Genomic DNA, 24,915 nt, shown 5'->3' with positions numbered 1-24,915 from the left:
ATTAGAAGTTCCCAAGGTATGTATACGAAACCACCAGGTGTAGATTACCGTGAATATTAACGGTCTTGTAATTATTGATTCTCTAGGAGTTTCAGGTCTCTAGAATTATCAATTTCTAAGTTGTGGGTTTTGATAAAATGACTGCAGATCATCATAAGCATTCATGAAAAGCTAAATCTTATCGTTCTAATAGTGTTGACGTTCTCGAGTGTATTTTGCTGTTCAGTTGCCAGTTAAATACCAACATTCTGTTGTATTTTACCTTGATCTATGCATTCACCTCACCTTCCACGGATTTGACAAGCGAAGGTCCAGTGTAAAGGTTGAGGTTCAGTGTTACAATGGACAATTTTTTGTTTTTTACGAAATTCGTTTAAGTTGGATTAGGTAAGTGAGGTTGGCGCGCAACATAAGCCTTCATGTTTGTGAGCCCACTTTTCTTTCCCTATACGCTTCAAAGCTTTGTAACTGTACCTTCTCATGTCTTTACCAATATCTATGACTTGGCATATTTTAAAAGACAGGGTTTTTTTTTTACCTTTAAATTTCGTAAATACTTTCCGTTGTCTTTTCATTTTCTCCATTAACCTCTTTATATGTAATTCAAGGCCTATCCTTGATGCGAGTTTTAGTCCACCACTAGTCTCTTATGTAATAAAAAAAACCAGGTCTGCACCAGTAATGTAGTAGGTCGTAGTTTTCTTGTCCATAGACTTTTTGAAGCTATTAATGAAAAACTGCTTTTGCCTGATGGAAGCGAAAGATTTTATATTTCAGGAAACGTTGATGTTAAAATAGAAGAAATTTCTAACTAGAAATTGAATGAGAGCAGGATTATTTTCTTCCAGTTGTATATATACCAATGAACACCTTGTTTTAAGGAGTGATTCGGATTTACGTCATGTTTTAAGGTAATATGTAGATTTGTCACTAAGCGGACTTTTTATATGTTGATTTACAGTTTTCGCCTCAGAATTTTTGGTGAGCAATGTTATTTGTCTTGATCTAATGAACCTTACCTAACCATAGGTATGAGTGAACCTTGGGCACGAGTGTTTTAGGCTTACGCTTGTAAAACAGATCTATTGATTGCATTTACCATTTTTTTTTTTTTTTTAGCGTTAACAGCAGAAATACCGTCTATAAATCTTGAACAGATGTTGGGATTTATAACGAGGGTTAGGAGTTCATATTAGCTGTAATCACTATGTTGGTTTTGTTCTCAAGAGTATTATGCAAGTCGTATGTTTCTCATCGATATAATTTGAGGCTTTCTACTTACACTGACTAATATTACCTTGCAGTTTTTGATGTTAGTGCTGGAACAAGGAACATCTTTGCAAAGAGAGCGTGTATGGTGGAACATTACCATGCGTACATAAAGATGATTGGGATTTTCGATTGGTGGTAACGTGAAGTCGATGGCCTTAAAAAGACCCTGGCATTTGGTAGTCTTTAAGCCCAAATATCCAACTGAAGGGACAAAAAATATGTGCATTATTGATACCATCATATATTACCGCTAGGAGGTATTTTTATTTATGAATATGAAAGCCAAAAATTACTGATTTTGTATTTTTCCATGATTGACAGCAAAGATTTTTTTTATTCTTGAAATTACAATTCCATGACATTGCTTCTTTAAGTTAAAAAAAGCTTTTGACAACTCATAGTAGATGAAAAAACCTTTTTTGACAACTCATAGTGGATGAGTAGTACATCACATTAAGTGTTGCGTATGATATTCAGAGTACTTATATATTCAGTCCTTTAAAAAAACATTTGTTTTATATATTTTAGTAGAATTAGTCAATGAGAGATGTAAATTGCTTTTCTAAAATCGACATTCAACAAAGGTGTTGAAGAATCTGCGAATAATGTATATTAAATGAATTTATTGTTTATTTTTCTATCGCTGATTTGCTTTGAATATAAAGAAAATGATTCAAGTGCAAGATTATAAATCGACTTGCAGACTCTTTTAAGTTAAACTGTGGGAAACCATTGCTAGTAGGCTGTAGTATTTGATGTTTTCCTTTTGTTTGGGTATGGGTTAGCTATACTATAAATTTTCGAAAATCTTTGTTGTTCAGATGTAAATGCATTGTCTGAATGTTCAGTCTGTATACATTTCTAAAGTGTATGTGATATAGAAGACCAGTAGAATCGTTTGTAAATAACAAGATTCATTTATACCTGACTTCATGACATGGGAACCCTCTGTACAAATTGCCACCCTATAGTTTCATCAAAACACCGGGTCAAGCAAGGACACTAGAAACAGTAGGGGTTATAGCATGAAAGCACAAGTCGCAATGTTTGCACTCCGCAATGGCAATTACTTAAGATGTAACCGGCCCAACACCTCGTGCGCTTGACATGCATCACCTTAGATGAGTCTACCCTGTACGATGACCTCCAAGACGCTGTGGCTATCCCACACACCTGTGCTCCTCCCGCTCACCCCCCCCCCCCCCCCCACACACAAACACACATACCGAGAAGGCTTCCTTTTCCAGTATCCTCCTCCTACCTTCGTACATTCGATAGAATGTACTTGCTAACCCAGTCATCTTCTTAAGCCGCCATGACAACCCCCAGCTTCAGCAATAACTGTCTTCCTCCCCGGAATGCTTTGACACCCCCCACCCAGCTCGTCAGACGCGTCCCTGGGGTCACTAGTGCAGGGCTAGCCACTCTAGTCCAGGTAAATGTCAGAGATACATTTACGTTGTTGTGGCTACGGATGACCCATATCCTTTAGCATCTTGAGGTTTGCTGTAAACTGGCGAGGTCACGCCAGAGCTCGTGATATATATCAAGGTCTAGGATATACACAAAGGCTTTAGAGTATCAAGTACTAGTTTGTACGCTAAAGCCTTGAAAATACGCCTAGGTCAAAAGTATACGCCAAAATCCAGTGTAAGAAAAAAAACCCCGCCAAGGTCAAGAATACACAGAAAGACTTAGAATGAATACCAGGATTTAGATTAACATCCAAGGTTCATTATAATACCAAAGGACAGACCATACAAGACCATGACCCTAAATTCTGAGTAAGGCTAAGGTTTTCAAACTTTGACCTCACGCTATGACGTGTAGATCTAATTGGAGGGGAAAAATGCAAGAAAAGCCCTCTTATCATGCTTGACCCCGACCTGTTCTATTTACGTGAAGTGGATCAAGTGCAGTACCTTTGTGCTGCTGACCCAGTCATAAAAAAAGAGGGACCTGTGTTACAACTGTTTTTTTTTTTCTTTTTGTTTGTATGTGTCATCGTACCTAATGGCTCAGTTGCTTTTTAGTAGTTGGTAACCCATGCTGTACAAGCTTTCGTTTACTTGCGTATTATTCAGATGGTGGTGGTGGTGGTTGGGGGGGGGGGGTTAACTACGGACATGGTGTGCAAAAGGCGCAGTTTCTCGAACAACGCACATTGTTTACACGTCTTTTGTTTTTTAATTAACCGTTTCAAGGCTTTTTCTTTTTCTTTTTTTGTTAGCTGAGACGGCACGGGCAACTGAGGCCCTAATCAAGGCTATCCTATTAGCGCTCTCTCTCTCTCTCTCTCTCTCTCTCCTCGCCTGAGTCAGGTACATATTTTATCGAACATTTATTTTGGATGAACAGCTGGGTTGACTGTGGACCGATGCCGCAAGCGGAAACCTATGCGCTCGACCCTGGGCGGCCGATGAATGCGTAACCGTCAGGAACACGGACGGTCAGTACTTAATTTTGGAGTGCGGTGTCTTTGTTTTGTTTTGAAGTTTTTGATTCAGTCTTCCATCAAGTAATTTGTATTACTTTTGTGTTGGCTTCTATTAGATTTGCGTGAAAGCCTTGTGAATTGTCACTTAATTAGGTAGTGTTGTATTAAGTGTTTGTGTTGCTATCTCTAGTAGTGTTGTTTGAAATACCTTTATTACGTTTCATTGCCTTTGCTAGTGTTTGCTATTGTTGCTGGTGTTGCATTGACTACGTATATTTCTTTTGTCTGAAGTCATATACAGGTTCCTTGAGCAGCTTATGTTACGTCTCTCGTATTGGCAGTTGACCTCTGCAGTTAAAGTTTCCTTTTTTCATTGTTTCCTTGGTTGCTATTGTTTGTATGTTGCAATGGCTTTTCTTGCCTGTTTAGGAAGCACTTCGTTAACGCATCTGTTTTATGGAGTTTCTTTGTGTTGTTGGTCTTGTTGTTAGGGGCAGCTTGGGGTTACATACCCGTAAAGGCATTATGTCGCTGACCAGGAAGGTGTTCTGGGGGGTGGTGCTGATGGCCGTAAGATGCCGTTGCTCTGCACCCTTGCGAAACACCAGAGTAAACTAATCCCCGTACTTTGAAGGCCAGTCATGGTCGTACAGTCTCCCGAGAGTCCACCGCACCCTACTAATACGCGCAACAAAAAGTTAAAAAAAAAGAAAAAAAAAGATGTTTTGTGTTCAATCAAGAAAAAGACTCGAAGCATCTTAAAAGTCGATTATATCCGGTAAATATCAGAGGTGTAAGTGCACCGTATTACTTTGGAGTTGAGGTCATTTAAGACGAGTTACTGTTCCTTTTTGCGAGTTGAGCGTTTGCAGTTTTCTTCTCTGTAAAGGACAGTCCGTTGGGGATGTAATGCTGGCTCTCTGGTGTACGTCATTCCCGCCCTCCTTACCTTGGTTGGCCATTCTTCCGGGTTGTATGGTGGGCCGGGGATCACCCCTTGCTGACCAGGAAATTCACGCACCGCCGCCCCTCCCGAGCTCATAGCGACGGATCCCTTGCCACAAACGGTTTTGTTTTTGTTTTTCAAAACTGTATTAGGTAATGCCTTCGGGCTTGGAGTGACGGATCCTGCCACCAACGGGTTTGTTTTTGTTTTTGAAAACTGTATTAGGTATTGCCTCATGTAAGGCTGCTGATTTTTTTGAAGAATTGACCTATAAACGGATGAATGCCATCCGTCTGTGTCGGCGCTTCCTCGGGGTCATTCAGCAAATGGTAACACCGCGAGCCTGGAGTCGGTGGACGACGATGAGGCTTGTATTTATCATCAGCGGTCGGGAAGGACACATAAGACAAGAGTCGTCAGGAACCTTCTCGCTCCATACAAGTTCATCTTTTACCTTGTGCGTAGAGTGCAGCCTTGAAGCTGCAGCAGCAGCCCTGTAAGACGTGTCCCGCGGTTACATCTCCCTCCCTCCCGCCACGGCCTCCGTGGTACAGCGGTCATCGTTATTGACCGTCACGCAAGCGTGGTTCGTCTGGGATCAAACACGCATAGTTTCGAATCTTGATCCGCTGCAGCTGGTCCACAGTCCTCTCAGCTGTTCATCCTCCCTTCGAGGCTGGGCGATAATATAAATACCTTGCTTAGGCTGTTGTGTGTGTGTGTGTGTGTGTGTGTGTGTGTGTGTATTCGTGGGTGAAAAACACAATACATATACAAAGATAAGAAGCGAGCGTCATGAATATGAAACTCCCCATAACGAACAGATAGTAAACTCGCTCGCGCTCACATGAGGGTCTTGAAATCTTAGGGTTTTAGACTGTAAGGTTCGGACTGCGTATTTTTTATGAACATCGTGTTATGGTAGCTTACAGTGTAGGGATGGCCTTGAAATAGAGTTGTAGGTGATATGATCTGTAGTAGAGTAGAACTGTAGTTGTTAATGTCCAAATAGTACACAGGTGGTAGTTGTAGCGTCGTGATAACTGGAGACTTTTCTCTGTGTGGTTGCAGCAAAGTTGAAAAGTATATGGTCTTGACAGCCTTGGGTTGTTGACAATGTAGTCTTGATAGCTAAGAGTTAGGGGTTGTATGGTCTTGACAGCCTGAGGTTGGGAGTGTGCTCTTGGTAGCTTAAAGTTTTAGACCTACCTTCACAGACAGTGGGGTCAGGTAGGCGGGCCACTATAGCTCGGGTGGGCGGGACACCAAGGGTCAGGTGGGCGGGACACCATATCCTAGGTAGGAAGAGCATCATAGAAAGAATAGGTTTGTTAACCTTGGAAGATCTAATCATTTGATAATATAGAATTCACCGCAGCCTTACTTTTAATGAAAGAGTGTATGAGAGCCACACATTGCATGTTACCAGCATCAGGAACTCCAGACGAAGAAAAAAATCAATCTCATGAACCCGTAGTCCCTGAAGATCAGACCCGCAGGTGACGTTGGCACTGGGCGTAGTCGAGTCCCTGGATTCGGTCTTGGCTCAGTCGATCCCTGGCGCTTGACCTGACCACACGCCAGCCATGACCACCAAGGTACGCATCCCGCACTTCTTGCCTTCCCTACGAGGACGAACTTTCCCGTGAGAGTCCCGCGTTAGACTGTGATTAGTAGATGTGTCAGTGATTGTGCTGGAACTGTTTTTACAATGGGTTCGTCTCGATTGTAACACTCCAGCGAGGGAAAGAAATTGTGTGTGTGTGTGTGCGAGGATTTAACAATGAAGGAGAACACATTTTAGGGTTGCTTTTCCAGTTTGGGTTGGAGTTGCCAGTGGTGTGCCGCAAGGTATGGTCTTAAGAGTCACTGGAATCGCTAGTGGCGTGTCGCAGGGTACGGTGTTAAGCCCACCATTATTTATGATTGTGTAAATTATTTTCCCGGTAGACTTGATTCATATGTTTGTATGTTTGCAGGTGACAGTGGCCACTACAAACGTGATAGCTCATAAAGTGACTTAGAGGAGCTTCATCTTTGGTTAGATACATGTTTGATCAAGTTTAACCGGGTCAAATGGAAACTGATGGAGATTGGACACTGTGAAAAGAGACGATTTATTATTCATCTTGCCTGAGTAAAATTACTGGAGTCTGTGTAAATATGGTGTAGGGTGGCACAGCATCCAGCCTTGTTAAAGAGATAAATTATTAATCGTTAACAGTTACCTTCAAATGCCTTTTTTTTTTCCAGAAAAGTACAGACTGAAATTAGAGTACGTATTCCTCGTATGTACGTATGCATGTGACGGAAAAGTTCCAGATGAAGGCTACCCTACAATGAGGAAGCTGGGTTTTAAGATGATTATAACCTGGTATTTGCCCTTGGTGGTGGGTAGAGGGGAGAAGGGAGATTACATCTTTTGAATATTTGACTCAGTGCATGTTTCCTTATCTTTTAAGTAAGTGAAAACTTCATATTTCATTATCATTTCAGTGTCTGAATAATGTATGTTTCATTAGTTATCGTACCTGGTTTCTGGGTGTTTTGAATAATTTCCATCTTTTGTAAAGATGTGAGAACAGTTTTAGAACAGCATTCCCTTAGTAAGGTCAGACGAGCCTTGTACCTATCAATATAAAGTTAGAGATCCGTAATTCTAGGTGATGATGATGATACATCTGTAGTAAGTGTGTCATTATCATTTATTATGGTTGTAGTGTTGTTGCTGTGACCTCCAGTAAACTGCCTCACAGAGGGTAAGCGAGTCTCTACCTGTATTCAGATGAGTTAGTAGCAGCTGCAGCGCCCCGCCCTCACTGTAAACACACCGGCTACCTGGTGGCCACGAGACCTTGATATTTAGTTCCTTGTGTCCTAAAACGTGGACGAGACGTATCCAAACGTCCGTGTACGGGGTACAGGTTATAAGCCTCGACAATATGGGCGCGTAATACGAAAATGGGTTAAGCATAACCAAAATTGAATATTCAGTTCGAAAGATGCATCAGTCGTATTGATAGATCATATATAATTACACAGTTAAAACTAATACCAGAATATAAAAGAAAGGGCAAATAGGGTCGGTAGTAGGATTTAAATAAAGAAATCTCCCGAAATTATTACGATTTGCTTGGTTTTGGAACGAGGTTGCTTTGTATAGTTCTGGTCAGCTCCGGCAGATGGCTCCCACATGACAAGTGTCTAGTAGAACACAGGGCGACATACGCAGACGGGAGCGGAACCTCATACATTCTTCAGGTAGTGCCAGAAACTTTGGGTCAAGGACGTTGATCGTTCCTACAGGATCTCGGGAGAAAGTTTATATGAGTTGCACTGTCCGATGCTATTTAGGGCAGCAGCATGTTGTACATGAGAAGCTTCGCTCATGTCAGGGATGAATGTGGGGTCTGACTCAGTCGCCTGTCATAGTATTCTTGAAACACGGGTACACATCTTCCGTTGTTGCTGGTCGACTGATCTCTTAGTTGCCTGTAGTTGCAATGACATCTTTCCCCATTTGAGATGCATTAAAATCGTGTCTATATGAGGAATTCAAGGTCGGTTATGTTGATCTTACTACGTGTATGTGGTATATTTGGCCTGCTCGGGATAGTCTACGTATGTGTTTAACCGTTATTGCTCGAGTCTAGATGGTCCTCAGTGATATATTTGCGAGCACCAGCTCCTGGTGGTATAGGCCAGTCATTTAGACCAGAGACTCCTTGTCACAAAGAATCCAGACAGTCTTGTCCATCATATCACTGAACTGTGCAACTGAGTGATTCCCGAATCTTGACCCGGCATGTTCTTTAACAGCCCAGCAACAGCGAATAGTCCAGTCACGGTCTTGTTCAAACATATTCTGGAACTCCAGCTACTTATTCTGGCTGGTCATGTTCCAGTGTGAGCTTGAACAGTCACCAGCGGGTGCCTCTCCAGACGGTCTTGCTCAAGCATGATCTGGAATAGTTCAGCTGTTGACTCTTCAGACCGTCTTCGTCCAGCGTGTTCCATGACTTTCCAGACAGCCTGGACCCGCCACATTTCGGACAACTCATTTTCGATAATGACTCCAGAGATGTGGGAGACGTCGTATGACTGATGGCGTGCTGGGGAACTTCTACAAACAATCGTGGAGAGTCTCGTCTCGTGACCCAGTCTGAAAATCCGATAGTCATGTTCCAGTCTGGCGGACATCGACCTCGAAGATGATAATGAAAACGACACAAAACCTCCAGTCACTCTGCTTGCGTTAGCGAATTCGAAGGGAAAGTTTTACCTCAACGTCCATGATACCACAAGGCAAAAACCCTGACAGATTACCACATTACAGATTTTTAATTTTTTGCTCAGAATTCTCTTTGTTGGCTGGCAAGTCGACCATTGGTACATTCTTGTTATAAACTTGTCCTGACCTGACCTTTGTTGAATTTTATTAACCTCAGTGACCTTAATCACTGTATGCTGACCCTATGTGTGATATAAGGTGAGTTGTGTGGACTTGTTTTGACTGGTACTTAACTAATATGGTGATATTCATATTTATGGTGTTTCTTTTTCTTTACCAGTGTCTCCTTAATGGCTCTTCTAATTTCATATATATACCTCCGAGCCTTAGCCAGTTGACCTCTTCATGCGTATCATGTATTGGCAATTGTTTACCTTTGTTGACCTGTGCTCACTTATGATCACATCTTCCCGACTGTCGTCACGTTTCTCCCACCTTTGTTGTTTGTGGTGCTTTGTGCCTCAGTGTTTACATTCAGGTTCTCTTAAGAGGCTTGGGAATTCAGGGGCAAAATATCCGGTGGACTTGAAAGAGGTGGCGTGAAATTCAGGGATATCACTGACGCAGCTGACGCGGGAGACGACGGTCAAGTGTAAAAGATAATAAATAATAAGTCACAGACATTAGATTTTAAAGAGATTGTCGTTTGCTGTTGTCATGCCGTCTTTCTCGTCCCTGGCCCTCCTTAGGCCGCTATCCAAGGCGGCCTAGGGAAGGGGATGTGGGGGGCCGAATGTTGCCAACCCCCGGGGTCCGCGTCAGCTCTTGGCGGCCTTGTTTACGTATGATTACCAACGTTTTCTCTTATCTTCGTTGACCTTGACCCATGTCAGTGTGCCTCATCCTGACCTCACCTAATCTGATGTTTATCAGCGTGTGGTCGCCTGTTCTGGGTTTGTGGATTGTGTTTATCTGTCATGATGAATACGATTGTTGATTACGTTGGTTGATATATAATATATATATATATATATATATATATATATATATATATATATATATATATATATATATATATATATATTCCTATGAGTCCACGGGGAAAATGAAACACGATAAGTTCCCAAGTGCACTTTCGTGTAATAATCACATCATCAGGGGAGCACAAGAGAGAAATATAAGTCAGTTGATATACATCGAAGAGACGAAGCTAGGACGCCATTTGGTAAACGTGATTGTCAAAACATCGTATATATATATATATATATATATATATATATATATATATATATATATATATATATATATATGATATTCTAATATGTGCCAGCAGACAGGTGGTCTCCCTCACATCCTTTCACCATCTAAGGGTAATAGCCACAAGAAGGGCACACACGTCAGGTGGTTGAGACGAGGAGAAAGCAGGGGGGGGGGGGGGGGGGGGGGGAGTGGCCAGCGTCTGTGAGCTGCTCAGGGGGAAGTTTTTGCCGCCAAGGTCGGCGGCTGGAGCGCGGTTGATCTTGATCTCTGCTGGTAACAGCGGGAAATTCATTGCGCACAACACGCTCCTCCTGGGAGCGTTGGGTACAGAATGTCCACACTATGTCCCCTTTATCATGATCAAGAGTTTATATATTACGTTGACCGTTATAAACAAGTTTTGATATCACGTTAGTTATTTCCTGTTATAAACAAGAGTTTAGATATTACTTTAACCATGTCCTGTTATAAGCAAAAGTTTAGATATTACGTTAACCATGTCCTCTTATAAACAAGTTTTGCTATTACGTTAAGCATGTCCTGTTATAAACAAGAGTTTAGACGTTACATTAAATTTACGGTATTAAGAATTATGCTTATTGTTTAGGGTATTTGCATGTACTACATTAAATGCTTTTCACACCTTTGCCAAGATGATACGAGTATTCTTTATCTTAATGTCAAATCATATTTACAGTATACTTTAGAAAGCCGGTATTTCATCTGTGTATCAGATAAACATCAATTAGATTTGTTGTGTAACCTTATGTTAAGATTCACACCAAATCCGCCATAGACGGGAAGTCGTACCGTGTCACTTCCAATTTGTCGGTCCGCTTAACAAAGAACAATAGATTCACGTAATACCAAACGAAAGGGAATAGGAGCCACAAACGTTAAAGTTCAAACAGAGAAACGTTGCAAATACTTAGTCATAAACGTTAAGGTGCAAACAGAAACTTTGCTAATATTGACAAGCTTTCTGGCTGATGCAGAAACATTGTAGATATTAAGCCATTAACATTCACATTCAAGTAGAAAAGTTGAAATGTTAAACCATAAACGTTCAGGTTCATGTGGAATCGTTGCAGTTATGAAGCTATAAACGTTCAGGTTCAGGTAGAAACGTTACCGATGTTAACCCATAAGAGCAGCTCAGAACTGGTGTTGATGCATATGTATCTGTCCACAGTTGTTTCTGCTGATGACCGCTGTGAGCATGGCGTGGGCCTACGTGTCGCACAAAATTCCTGTCCACTTGGACCCGGCCTCCTGTCCGCCCACTTTCAAAAACCATCCACTGGTTAGTAACCACCCGGACTATCTTTCAGTATCATCCATTGATGATTATCCTGCTTCCTCACCCACTGCAATCACCAACTGGTGAGTATCTTCCCTCTACCTACTGCAGCCATCCATTGGTGAGTACAACCATCCACAGGTAAGTGTCCTGCTTCCCCACCTTCTACAACCATTCGCTGGTTAGTGTCCTGTTTCCCCTCCTACCACAACAATTCATCGGCGAGTATCTTCCCTCCATACCCACTATAGCCATCCACTTGTTAGTGTTTAGCCTCCCCACCAACTGCAGCCACCCACAGGTGAGTAAAATCAACCTCTGGTGAGTGTCCTGCATCCTCACCTACTACAACCATCCACTGGTTGATATCCTGCCTCCCCAACCTGCCGCAATCACCAGTTCTCACCTACTACATCCATCCACTGGTTAATATCCTGCCTCCCCAGTCCGTTGGAATCACCCACTGGTGACTATCGTGCCTCTACACATACCACAACCATCCACTAGTTAATATCTTACTTCCTCATCTACTACAGCCATTGAGTGGTTAGTATTCTGCATCCCTGCATATTACAACCACCCATTGGTTAGTATTGTGCCTCTGCACCTACTGCAACCGTTCACTGGTTAGTAAACTACCTCCCCACCTACTACAACTACCCACTGGTTAATATCTTACCTCCCCAGCCACTATACAAATCCACTAATTTGTGTCCTCCTTCCCCACCTACTACAATCATCCACTAATTAGAACCCTGCCTCCTTACTTACTACAACCATCCAGTAGTTAGTATCCTGCCTCCCCACTTACTACAGCTGTACACTAGTCAGTATCCTGCTACCCTACCCTCTACAGTACAACCAACCACTTCATAAACATCAAAATGGTCATGGAGAAAATGAACCTCAGATGAAGTTATCTGTAACTGTAACTCTTATTACACCACATTTGTATCAACCAGTCAATATTCATCAATCATTATTGTACAAGTATGCAGTTTTCATCCCATGGAATGGATACATGAAAAGTAGAATAAGTGTCATCATGATTTTGAACTGAATAATTATATTGGTTTTGTATTGAGTTCTACTCATTATTTGTGATGTATGACACCAACACCACATCCGCAGATTTTGGTTTCAATGGATGGATTCCGAGCTGACTACATGACTCGGGGCTTGACACCAAACTTGCAGAAGCTGAGCTTAATGGGTGTACGAGCACCGTACATGAAACCCTCTTACCCCACCATCACCTTCCCAAACCATTACACCATTGCTACTGTGAGTATCATGAAGCCTTACTCTCATGTCTCCATTAGTGTAGAATAAAAATTTAGGATACTATAACAGTCTTCTGGTAGATAATCTTATCATAAACCATCAAGTCTCATGTTATATGGTTTTCTAATGCACTTCCATGATAACCTCATCATAGTCCATTAGGTTTTCTGTTATCTGATTTTCCATGCACTTCCTTATTAACTTCATCAAAGACCAACAGTTCTGTTATCTGGCTTTCGTATGAACTCCCATGGTAACCTTGTCATAGACTATCAGGTCTTGTTATCTGTCTTTTCCATGTACTCCAATGATAGCCCTGTCGTAGACCATCAAATCCTGTTATCTGTCTTTCCCATATATAATGATGATATCCCTGTCATAGACCATCAGGTTATTTATTTATTTTTTTCATGTGTCCCCAGGGTCATGCTAGTTGCTGAAATGTAATGCTGTCCATGGGATTGATGGGGCTAACTTATTAAGGGCTTTTTCACCTTTCATTCCTCTTCCTAACTTTCCTTCACTTCTGTCCTCTAGCTTTCTGTCTTCATCACTAGCCTCCCTTCTCATTTCCTTACTTTCTGGTCATACCTATATATTTTGTTCATCTCCGTTTTGTTATCCATCTCTGTCCTTTTTTTCCATAACACCTCTAACGTTGTTTTTCTCACACTTCTTGTCCTCCATTCTCAAGTTTCCTACCTCACTACATATAAGGTTTAACCCTTGGAAAACCCCCATGGCATAACCTCCGTCTTGATGCTTCCTCAGGGTATGTACCCTGCATCACATGGGATCATTGCCAACAAGTTCTATGACCCTGTGTTCAAGAGTGAGTTCCGTATTGGTAAGCCCGAGAGCTTAAAGCGTCGTTGGTGGGGAGGGGAACCCATCTGGAAGACTGCTGAAAACCAGGTCAGAAGCTTTTTCACTTTTGTCAATTTTATTTTTTTTTATTTTTAATGGGAAACATAACTTTGATATATCATAAGTGAGGCATGGTAGTGTTCAACTTTCTTTTCTTTACAGTATATATGTATATGTATATGAGTGAATGGGCCATTCTTTGTCTGTTTCCTGGTGCTACCTTGCTGACATGGGAAATAGTGATTATGTATGATAATAATGATAATTTTTACTGGCCTTCCAGAGCATAGTCATCTTGCTCTCTCACTTTCTTTTATGCTCTGCAGGGCCACCCCATGGGACAGAGTAATCTAGAGAAACACTGCTTACATGGTTAACTTGAATATGTACATGCATTCATGCTTGCACAGACTCACACAGGACCTTATTGAAGAAATAGATTAGAGATCCTCTTTACATCAGGATTACTGTAATTGAAAAAGAAATACTATCAAAAGGCTGAAGTAAGTGGTTTGCAAGGGAGTCACCTAATGTCTTTATTGTGTGAGCACAGGATGTAGTATATCATGGGGACAAATAGGTACATATTACACAAGTCATTTGAGAAAATACTGAAGGAAGTCGTAGGGAAGGTTATTGAGGGCTGCAAGTCTAGCAGCTGTAAAGAACAGAAAAAAATCATGTGCAATAAGGAGGAGTGTTGGAAGCTGAAGGAGGACTTATTAGATAAGTTTAAAGGCTATGACAGTGAATGATGAGAGACTTAAGGAGATAGTAAAAAGCAAATCCCATGTGAGCATTGTCAGAACATTGAGATGAATGAAAAAGACACAAGTCTTTAGGATTTTTGGATTACATGGGAAAGATAATGAATCTAGAGGAAGATGAGAGGATCACAGATATTATGGAAGTTTTAGACAAGGAGAGAGATAGAGAAATCAGTGTGGCTAGGGTTAAACTACACAGAAGGGAAGGTAATTTCAATGAAGGTTTGAAGGATGAAAGAAAACAATGTGGGAATAAGAAATTAAACTGGGTGCTTATCTCTAAAAGACAGAACAGAATGAAGAAATGGTGAAATGTGAACAAGTATAAAATCGTATATTTTTTTCATATATATTCGCCATTTCCTGTGTAAGCGAGATAGCATCAAGAACAGATGACTGAGGCTTAGAGGGAAAAATCCTCATTTGACCCCCTTCTCTGTTCCTTCTTTTGGAAAAGTAAATACTGTAGGGGAGGATTTCCAACACCTTCTCCCACCTCTTGTAGTCACCTTCTTTCTCCCCTATCCCCAGGGATAATATATATATATCTTTTTGTTTTTATTTGCATACTTAAACACCATTTCTTGCATCAGTGAGGTAGCACCAGGAAACAGATGAAGAAAGACCCAACCACTCACATACACACATATATACATACGTGCTTATACATGTACATATACATACCAGCATATACACATACACATACATATACATACACACAGAGCCATATACATATATACCCATGTAAATATTAATACTTGCTTGAATTCATTCATTCCTGGCACCACTTCACTCCACAGGAAACAGCATTGCAACCCCCTTTGTCAGGTAAGAGAGGTGTGGTAGAAAGGGGAGAATGTATGAGAGAGCTGAGTAGCATTTATGAAAATTTTTTGGATAAGTGGAGAGGATGACTAAGAGGATATGTGGAGGGAACAAGGAAAAAGGAAAGACTAAGGACGAGGTGGAATGATGCAGTGAAAGATGTTTTAAAGGTTTGGGGCCTGATCATGCTGGAGGGTGTGAGACATGAATGGGATAGAGCAAAGTGGATGATGTGTGTGTGTAGGGGACGATTTCCTGTCACTGGGCTGAACCAGGGCCCATGAAGCAGTTGAGGGTAACCCTGGAAAGGTCTGTGGGGCCTGGGTTTGGAGAGGGGTCTTTGTTTTTTGGTGCATTGTACATGACACCTGTTCCTGGTGCTACCTTACTAATACAGGAAATGGTAAATATAGATGACAAGAAAAAAACACACACACACACACATTTATTTGTTTATATTGTATACTCTGTTCCTAACAGGGCAAGCGTGCAGCCACCTTTTTCTGGCCGGGCTCAGAAGTGGATGGTAACCAACCCACCTACTGGTTCAACTACAATATGTCTATTCCATATGAGGACCGAGTTGACCAGGTGAGTTCTGAGTGGCCTGACATTGGTAATTACCTGTTTGTGATGTTCTGATGTTGTGGTCAGTAGAAGTACTGCTGTCTTAACTGTTCTTATATGTCATATTTTTATGTACAGTTTTCATTTGAGAAGCTGAGGTCTCACTCTTATGAATATGCTCCAAAGAAAAGGTTGCCAGTCTTCATGATTTAACAGTTAGGCTATCATTCTCATCTACTGCTTCACTCAGGTTTTGGCATGGCTGGATTTACCCCCATGGGAACGGCCGGACTTTATGACTCTGTATATGGATGAGCCAGACTCCATGGGCCATGATTTTGGCCCCAACTCACCTCAGGTACTGTCATTGCCACTTTGGTTGATTTTGATGATGGAATCATTCTAGCTTTGTCACTCATCTGTTGTTGGCACAGTTGTTGTCAGTTGTGGTCTTTTCTTCTTGAACATATGATAGTTTAGCACTGTGGAATATTTTGGACTTTTAAGTTTAGTCATTGAAGGTGGGGCCTTCTATTTTTATTACGAGTAATGATGTGTTTTGCTGTTTTCATGAATTGGTCTTTATCATTCCTTGTTGCCATAAATGGCTCAAGAATTACCATTCTCAGGGAATAGTGTCTTGAATACCCATTTTACCAAGTTTCACCCTTAAACACCATCTCATATCACATTTTTAAGTCACTTGTCTTCTCAAATAGTTTTTGAAATTTTTTTCCTCAGATGAAAGTTGCTTTCCGTGCACTTTACCTTAGAAAGTCTTCATTGTTTATTTGTTATTAAACTTATATTATTTTCACCAGTCATCCTACACACAACTTTTGCTGATGATTGATCTCTCATAAGCAATATTATTTAATCACATGTCACCATAGTCTGAGTTTGTCCTCCCCTGCAGGTGGATAGAATACTGATGCATGTGGATGCTGTGATGGGTCGGTTGTTGGAGGGATTGGTAGCAAGAAATCTGCTCTCCTGTGTCAACCTTTTGGTGGTGGCTGACCATGGTATGGCAGAGGCTGGCCAAGAGAGGGTTTTGCGCCTTGACCGTTACATTCCCAACCTTGTCAACAGAACCAGGTTCTGGGATGGCATCTTTGGCAGGATGACACCTAATGATCGCTCACAAAGTAAGCTCAACTTTGGGCACTGAAGGCATATGGGTTGTGAAATGAAGGTTATTTAGGCATTTGGGTTAATGGATATCTTTACAATTGATGGACATATTTTGTTATTTGTGTCCAAACATAGTTTCCTGCTATTCAGAAGAGTGGCCCATGAAAACTCTTCCTACAACCCTTTCCATGCAAGGCTCTGTGAATGTTCTTATGGTCTCCCTGCTAATACGCTCATGACCTTGCTCTGCTCTTTTGGTTCAAACTTGATTTTTCTTTCCTGTTCTTTCCTTCGCCTTTCATGCACACTTTACTTAGCATGTAAATATCCTTCCCTTCCTTTATCATTCATGCACACCTTCCTTATCCTTTACACATCTTTCCCTTCCAAATATTCTTACCATCTTAGAACTCAAATCTTTATAAGTGTGCCACTTCTTTGTGTTCTTTGTGTCTTGATATTCCCGTCCTTGCCTACCCTTTTTACTCAACACCCAGATCTATTAGAACCATCTTCCTTGCTTATACAGCACTTCCATATATTCTTTTACTGTGTACATAGTTACTTATGCAATGTAGGACCACTTTTATGTGGTTATTGCAGCCTTAAGGCTGCATACTTTGCTGGAGCATGGTTAGTTTGACTCCATTGGAGTCTTTGATGATGCTCTACTCCTTTATATTTGTTGATGATGGCATATCCTTGTTGATGAGTATGTATTACAATATTTTCGTTCATAATTGCCTTCTTCACTCTAACCATATGTTATTAAGAACAAATGAATAGCAGCCTTATTTTCTCAAATCAATTCTGTCCAGAAAAATATGCTGTATTCTGGGTAGAAACTTAAGGTAGAATTAGTTGGTAGGAAGATGAGGCAGGAGCATTAGGTAGAAGTAGTCAGTGGGAACATCAAGTAGGAGCCTCTGCCAAAACTGCATTAGAGTTGCCCTCTGCCAGTGGCCTGTTATGGGTGAGGCACTAAAGGCAAAGAAGTGGCTCTAGAGTTCACTTGTCATGAAGACTATTGTTGTGGCCACCTCTTTGAGGGAATTCCAACCAGGAACAGGTGCCAATGATATAAATAGATAGATAGGTAGCTAGGTGATTATGAAGTCTCTTTCTGCACAAATTGTTCTGTCACATCTTTTCTCCATTTAATCATCCTTCTTTGACTTGCATGCTTCCTCTGGCCTTTAGATTAGTCTTTGAGCTGCCACCACACAGACAACTAGTAACCCATATCCCACCCACTCATAGAAAACTACTGATATTGTATTTCATTGCACCTCCAGAGACCAAGGTGGAGATGCTGAATGCTCTTTCGTGTAAGCGACCAGAGTTACGTGTGTATGAGAAGACAACACTCCCTGCCAGGTGGGTACTAGCATACACCCACATGTCAGTTCTGTAAATATGTTTTTCATACATATATAATGAATATTTCTGTTTTAGAACTAACTGCTGTGTAAAGAAAATTGAAATGAAATGAGAAAATTAGAGATGCTGCAGCATTAGATCAGATGTGAAAATGGTAATAAACCAAACTTTTTACAGCTTAATCTTAAATAGGGACTGTAAGAAACAGATTTTAAGCAGTATACCATTGAGCCACAAGTATTCCTCTTAAGATTCATATATTTATGGTGCATTGGTATGTATTATACATTATAATACTCTGCAGTATCTCACCCCAGTATGTTTGGTATCCCACTGTCTTAGCTAGTATAACACTGCAATAAAAGTGGAATCCCTTAGGTGAATTTCCAATGAGTATGGTATGAGATTAAGTATGACATTCCATTGTGTGTGGAACTCCATTTATTTACAGGTTTTTATCTTTGAAACATCTGTTAACATTTTTACTCTTATCACTAATGATGTCTATAATCTATGAGTTTCTCATCTCATCCACTATCACAAACATCTTCAAAAGAACCCAGTGATCTGTTGGTGTCTGAATCCTTTTGTATTTGTATTAATTTGTATTTGTATTTAACACTCTAACTTGAATGAATATCCCAATAAATATGGGACTCCAACAATTGCAAATGTATGATTCCATAATGTGTGGGAGTTTAGGAAAATGTCAAACCCAAGTCTATGTGACTCGCTGGGAATTATAATGCCCTAGTAAGTAAAGCATGCCTGTGACTGGTCTGCTTTGACCTTCAGAATGTATGTTACCCCACTTGCCCATTTATTCTAAGAATTGCACTGCAACTAGAGCGAAGCTTTATTAAATACAGTGCCCATATTGATGTTTCACCCGCTTAATGTTGAGCCCCTAAGCAAATTTGGTTCCTTCATTAGGCTTAGTTTACTGCCCTTCAGTAACCATGCCACTCTGTAGTAAGCACATTACTCCAGTGTTATGCCATTCCACCAAGCATTATCTCTCATGAAACTTGGCAATATAGGAAGCACAACGCATAGTAAGTATGGTGCTCTTATTATTTAAAGCCCTTTGGGATGTTTATGGATTTCATGATCCTTCAGTAAGCATAATGCCTCAGTAGGCATGACTTTCATTAAGTGCCATTCCCTTTATGAATGAAGTTTAGCAAGTATAGAGCCTGTAGTAACTATAGTGTTGTAGAGAGCACGATTCCCCTTTCATGAACATGATGCAGAGAAAATGATCCTTAGTAATTGTGGTTTTCCAATAAGCACAATTCTTCAGTGTGCATGACACTAGTACAGTATCAGTATGTGTTGCCTTGATAAGTATGACACTTAGTGAGTTCGACTACCATTAACCATAGTAAATACTACTCATGAAGCATAGCATTCCAGTAAATTTGGAACGCGAGCGAGAATGGTATTCCACCATACTTGACAATAACCACAGTAACTCATGAAGGATGACTTTCTGGAAAGAATGGTATCCATTTATACATTGTAGTATCCTTGTAAGCACGTTGTTAAATGTAGTGTTATTCTGAGTTTGTGTCTTCCTGGTAAATATGATATTAACCATATCGTTATTCTGAGTTGTGTCTATTAATCATAATGATAGGGTAAGCATAATGACCCGTTTATCCTAAAACCCAAGTAGGCAATGCAAGTAAATTAGTTAAACTTTCCAATGACCATATTGACCCCACAGGTGGCACATGGGCAACCAGCGTCGGGTAGAGGACATTGTAGTGGACCTTGATGTTGGCTATACTGTGGCAGGTGATGCAACCTTTCGTGCTGATGCCGGTGACCATGGCTATGATAATTTCTTTGCCTCAATGAATGTATGTATGACTTTTCTCTGTTGTAAACATCAACAATATTTTCATAATGAGCATAAATGATGATATCATCTTTGCGGAGAAGAGCATACGTCATTACAATATTTTTTGGTAAACACCTTCTATATCCATGTCCTGTGATGCAAGTAAAGTGAGTGTTCTCACCGCAGAGAATTTTCAAACATTTCTTAAGGTATCTAAAGTAATATAATAATCTGCTTATAATTTTTGCCTTGCTTTACTATCTCTATAAATGTATTTCTTGAGGGGTTTAGTTCAGTATTTGACTCATGTTCCTGCTATATGCGTAAGTCACATTGGCATCTGTCATTTAGTAGATTTTTTTTATTAGATAATCCTCAAATTAAGCTGTGGTCTAGAATCTTCTTTGTTAATTTCCACTTTTCATCTGTCAGCTGGATTTCTGCTCACTGATATTAAAAGATGTTTAACTGTTGGATTAGCAGATTTAGGCAGATTTCTTATCCATGCCAAGTACTTCCATGTATTTGGTATTTCATTTAGTTTCTTGCAAGCAAGAAACAAGAAATCTCATTGAATTTGGTAGGCAGTGTTTGACTTAGTGTTCTATTAGGCATTGACAAGTCAATCATGAGATTGTGGGGATGGATCTTATCAACAGTTCCTTGTCTTTTGTTAGACATTATTAAAACAATTTTTGGGGTTTAGTAACATTGATTTCCAGGGAAACAGTTCCACACTAGAGGATCAGGAAGTTGCATTGTGATTAGGACTTTCTTCTTGATGTGAAATTATATTTCATACATATCGTGTGAATTTTTTTTTTTTTTTACTATGATCAGGATTTTCTCTACACTTTAGGCCATGTTCATTGCCCATGGTCCAGAGTTTCGTCGTAATGTAGAGATTGAGGCCTTCCAGAACATCGAGCTCTACAATCTGATGTGTCATCTGCTTGGGGTGAAGCCTGCACCCAACAATGGCACATGGGGTGCTCTCAACAGCTTGCTGGTCAACCCACCCCAGACACCACAAACTCATCTTGTATGTTTCCTTGTTGAATGATTACCTGTTTGTGATTACCTTTTGTGCTTATTTGTGCATTATTAGGTTGGTTTCCAATGTCTGTAGTGCTCCATATATTAAACTTTTTGTAATATCAACTGCATACTCGCACAAGTATGAATTCTGTCATGGTGTATGTAAGTACTTATTTGTACTGTAAGGAAGGGAGTTTTACACTTGAACAGCTTCTATTTTACTCACATTTTCATGGTGATTAAAGATAACAGAAAAGCCAAGATCTGGTCATGTTTGGTCACTATTGCACAGATCAGGTTTGGCCCTTGAATGACATGAATGTATTGTACATAGTACATTTGCATTGGTATATTTAATCTATCTTGCTAGTGTGGGAAACGGTGACCAAGTATAATGAAATAATAGGGAATATAGATATTTAATCTAAAGTGATGGAGTTTCTGTTTTATTAGAATCTTTTTAAGCAAGAATGTATACATGAAATTTTTATGTTACCTGAACAGCCTCTACTGGTCACTCATAATTTCAGGAAGATCCACCTCCTCGGGCAATAATACCATCAGAAAAGATGGTGGAATATTACAAGAAAGAGGCCCAATGTGAAGGAGACCTCCTTCAGGATGATGAATGGCTGGAGGCACTGGAGGAGGCCCAGGAAGAGGCATCAGAGCTTACAGATTATCATCTCCCTTGGGGTTTTCCTCAGATGGGCCAGGCTAGGAATTCTGCCCTCTTGTTGGTGCAGCCTGACTTCATTTCAGGTATGATAGGAAGATTGAGCAACACAGAGAAGGGGAATGAATGAAGAGATATAATTCTCCCAAATATAGTCTTTATCATTGTTAAGCATGAGAGGGAGTTCAGCAGATGCATAGTTTTGGTCTTTATAGTAATGGACTCACTCAACCAAAATATATAGCAAAATCATTATGTAAGTGAAGGAGATAAAGTATGTATTTTCTGTTGTTCGTGTTTTGTTTATGAGTAGATGTAAGATTAGTTGTGAATACTTATTCAGAGGGGCACATTGAATTCAGAAATTTAAATGAAGGAGCTTGATGTCTAATTACTTAAAACCATCCCAGTCTTTTAGAGAGATGCTAAATGAGGAAAAGTGTTTGTAAAGAAATTTATACTCTGTTGGTCAGGAGACAGAAGATGAGTTTTGAAATTTGCTGATTTGTTGTCATAATTTATTACTTATAGCTCTGTAGCTTACTTAATGTGTTAGCTCATGATTTAAAACACATTATTTGTGCTGTGCCTTCAAAATTTTATTTTTCTCAAGATAACACAGACCTTTCTTTCAGCAGTAGCTATTCTGTACATTTGAGTATTTCTACTATCGGTTGCATTCCCAAATGTGAAGCAATACTATCTAATTCATTCTTCGACCCTCACAGCTTATTCGCCTCTGGTCAAAATGCCACTGTGGACAAGTTTTACATTGGACTGGAAGAACAGGGGAACTCAGAATTACCCTTGGAAAAGCGACATCAGGCTTATGGCAAACCAAGGGATATCTTGCAATAGTTATCAGTCCTTGTTCTCTCAGAAAATATCTCCCCAGCCACTCTTCCCTCCTGGTGAGTCAACTTAGAGAGCATGATTTAGAATATGGGGAGACAGTTAGCAGTGCTAGTGAAGAATTGGGAGGAGTTAGTGCTGAGCCATCAGGTAGGGACAGTCAAGGCTGCAGGTAAGGGCATGGTGGAAGCTTAAAATGTCATGACACATGATGTCTCAAGTGGAAAAATAGGGGCTCTAAGTATGAACTGGTAGAGGCTTCAGATAAGGACTGTTAAGGCATAAGGAAAAGAACAGTCAGTGCTAAAGAAGACAGGCATCAGATGAGGACAGTCAAGGCTTCAACTGAGGAGGAATCATGAATTTTTAATTCAGCTTGAAAGAATGTTACTGAGGTGCTTGCCCCTACTGACTTTGGTTTTTAACAACTTGATTAAGAAATGTTCTTTGACCAAGATGAATCTGATGTTTTTCTTGTTTTTCTCTGTGGTTCCTTTTTTTATTAAATGGGTCAAAGATGTCTGAGATGAGCAATAACTCACCCTGCTGTAGATTTAGTATAGATATGAGTTAATACTCCATTTCCTTTGGTATATGTTAAAGTGAAGTATACGGTGAAAGATTTTGTTTTTGGGTTGCCTCTCAAATAAACAAATTTCATTAACTGCCTGGCCACAGATTGATGTAGGAATGCTACAGATAAAATCAATGCAGTTAAACTCATTGATTTGGTATTCCTGTATATAGGTAAGATAGTGTGGATATTGAATCTTGGTTGCTCCTGTAATATTAGATTTGAGATTGATTTAGGTCTCTGTATTAAAATTTTGTGTGTACATGGCTGATAAGAATACATATGCCTACTTTTTGTGTTTATCTAAATCTAAATCTGTTACCTGTTTACTGATATAGCCCAAGATTTCTGTCAGTAGACTCAGGATTCGTTGTTGACATTGACCTTAGAATGTCTTAATAATGAGATTTACTGAGTTTCATATCTCAGGATATTCACTTTGGGATAATTATAATATATGAGGCTCATCTTTTAGTTTTATGATATAGTGATTCTGGAGATGACTCAGTCATGAAAGTCATTCATTCCTGTATTATAACCATTGGATGATGGCTGTGGATTAGTTTGATATTCCAGTATTATGAGCCAGTCTTATATTCCACTATTATGTCTTGCAAATGATAATTGATAATGAGCCTCATACCCAAGTATTAAAGCATAAAGTTGATATTGTAGATGGTTGTGATATTTCTTGAGATGATTGTGGTGTCTTCCATTTCAGAATTCAGTTCGGGACAGGACTGCAGCCAACTACCCTACCTCATCAGCAATGCTGTGCCCTTTACTCATGACCTGAAAAAGCGCTGGCAGGAGTTATTAAAACTTGTTAAAAAGTGGAAACATTCTTATGGGACTGTTAATGTGATTACTGGCCCTGTGTTTGACTATGATGCTGACACCTTTGCTGACAATCTAGATGTTATCAGGTAGGAAAACTAGATGCTGAAAGTGTAAAGAAGAAAAGATTAGCTAGGTAAGAGATTGGTAGTCTGAGGATGATAATCAAAAAATCAAGTGCAGAGTATATGAACAAATAATTAGTTTTCATTTGTACTGGCAGAATTTAGAAATGTTTGCAAATTGCATCTAAAGAAAACTTTTATCCCTTCGCATTCCATAGCCATGGTGAAAAACTGCCTGTGCCCACTCACATGTTCATGGTGGTGAGTCGTTGTGAAGCACGGACTGGCCATGTCACCAGCTGTCCCCATACGCTTGTTGATGCCATTGCCTTCATTTACCCACAGTCCCTCTTTGTCTCCAATTGTTTGGTGAGTTATGATTGACAACTGTACTGTTTTCAACTCTGTTGTGAGCCCAAATTCCCTACCTCCCCATCCTCATCTGTGCAAGTGGCCTTCATTTTCGTGGTGGTTTGTGAGCTACCTATCTCTACATTGGAATTTTTTAGTTAAGTTTTAAAACATCACCTTCCTGTGTCCAAAAACTTAAAAGTCTTGTGTCAGTAGTTCCTTGTTCAGCTGCTAGTGAGTCCTTCATTATTACTTTCCTTTCTCCAATAATGCTGATTCCTGTGTCATTTGTCTTAAAAGTCCAAGCATACATCTTACCTGTCTTCATTTGTTTGATGAGTTTTCAACTGCCTAATGAGTACTGAGTTATTATTTCCTCCAGTCAGTTGGTGACTTACCAGATGTC

At 40.2% G+C, this 24,915-nt stretch overlaps 1 protein-coding gene across 1 annotated transcript in view; it reads left to right on the top strand.

Moving 5' to 3' along the window:
* The first annotated feature begins 6,144 nt into the window (after positions 1-6,144).
* The window catches only part of LOC139759181 (venom phosphodiesterase 2-like), a 26,862-nt gene continuing 8,091 nt past the window's right edge, over positions 6,145-24,915 (top strand). The window contains exons 1-14 of the mRNA XM_071681229.1: positions 6,145-6,253; positions 11,339-11,449; positions 12,578-12,730; positions 13,502-13,645; positions 15,670-15,780; positions 16,007-16,114; positions 16,673-16,904; positions 18,186-18,267; positions 20,000-20,135; positions 20,976-21,158; positions 21,685-21,916; positions 22,559-22,741; positions 23,978-24,182; positions 24,377-24,527. Of these exons, the coding sequence (XP_071537330.1) occupies positions 6,242-6,253; positions 11,339-11,449; positions 12,578-12,730; positions 13,502-13,645; positions 15,670-15,780; positions 16,007-16,114; positions 16,673-16,904; positions 18,186-18,267; positions 20,000-20,135; positions 20,976-21,158; positions 21,685-21,916; positions 22,559-22,741; positions 23,978-24,182; positions 24,377-24,527 (2,043 nt within the window). The 5' untranslated portion in view covers positions 6,145-6,241. The remainder of the gene's footprint in view (positions 6,254-11,338; positions 11,450-12,577; positions 12,731-13,501; positions 13,646-15,669; positions 15,781-16,006; positions 16,115-16,672; positions 16,905-18,185; positions 18,268-19,999; positions 20,136-20,975; positions 21,159-21,684; positions 21,917-22,558; positions 22,742-23,977; positions 24,183-24,376; positions 24,528-24,915) is intronic.

This window comes from Panulirus ornatus, chromosome 32 (assembly GCF_036320965.1).
Source record: "Panulirus ornatus isolate Po-2019 chromosome 32, ASM3632096v1, whole genome shotgun sequence".
Classification (NCBI taxonomy): domain Eukaryota; kingdom Metazoa; phylum Arthropoda; class Malacostraca; order Decapoda; family Palinuridae; genus Panulirus; species Panulirus ornatus.
This window is presented reverse-complemented; position numbering and strand designations above follow the sequence as displayed.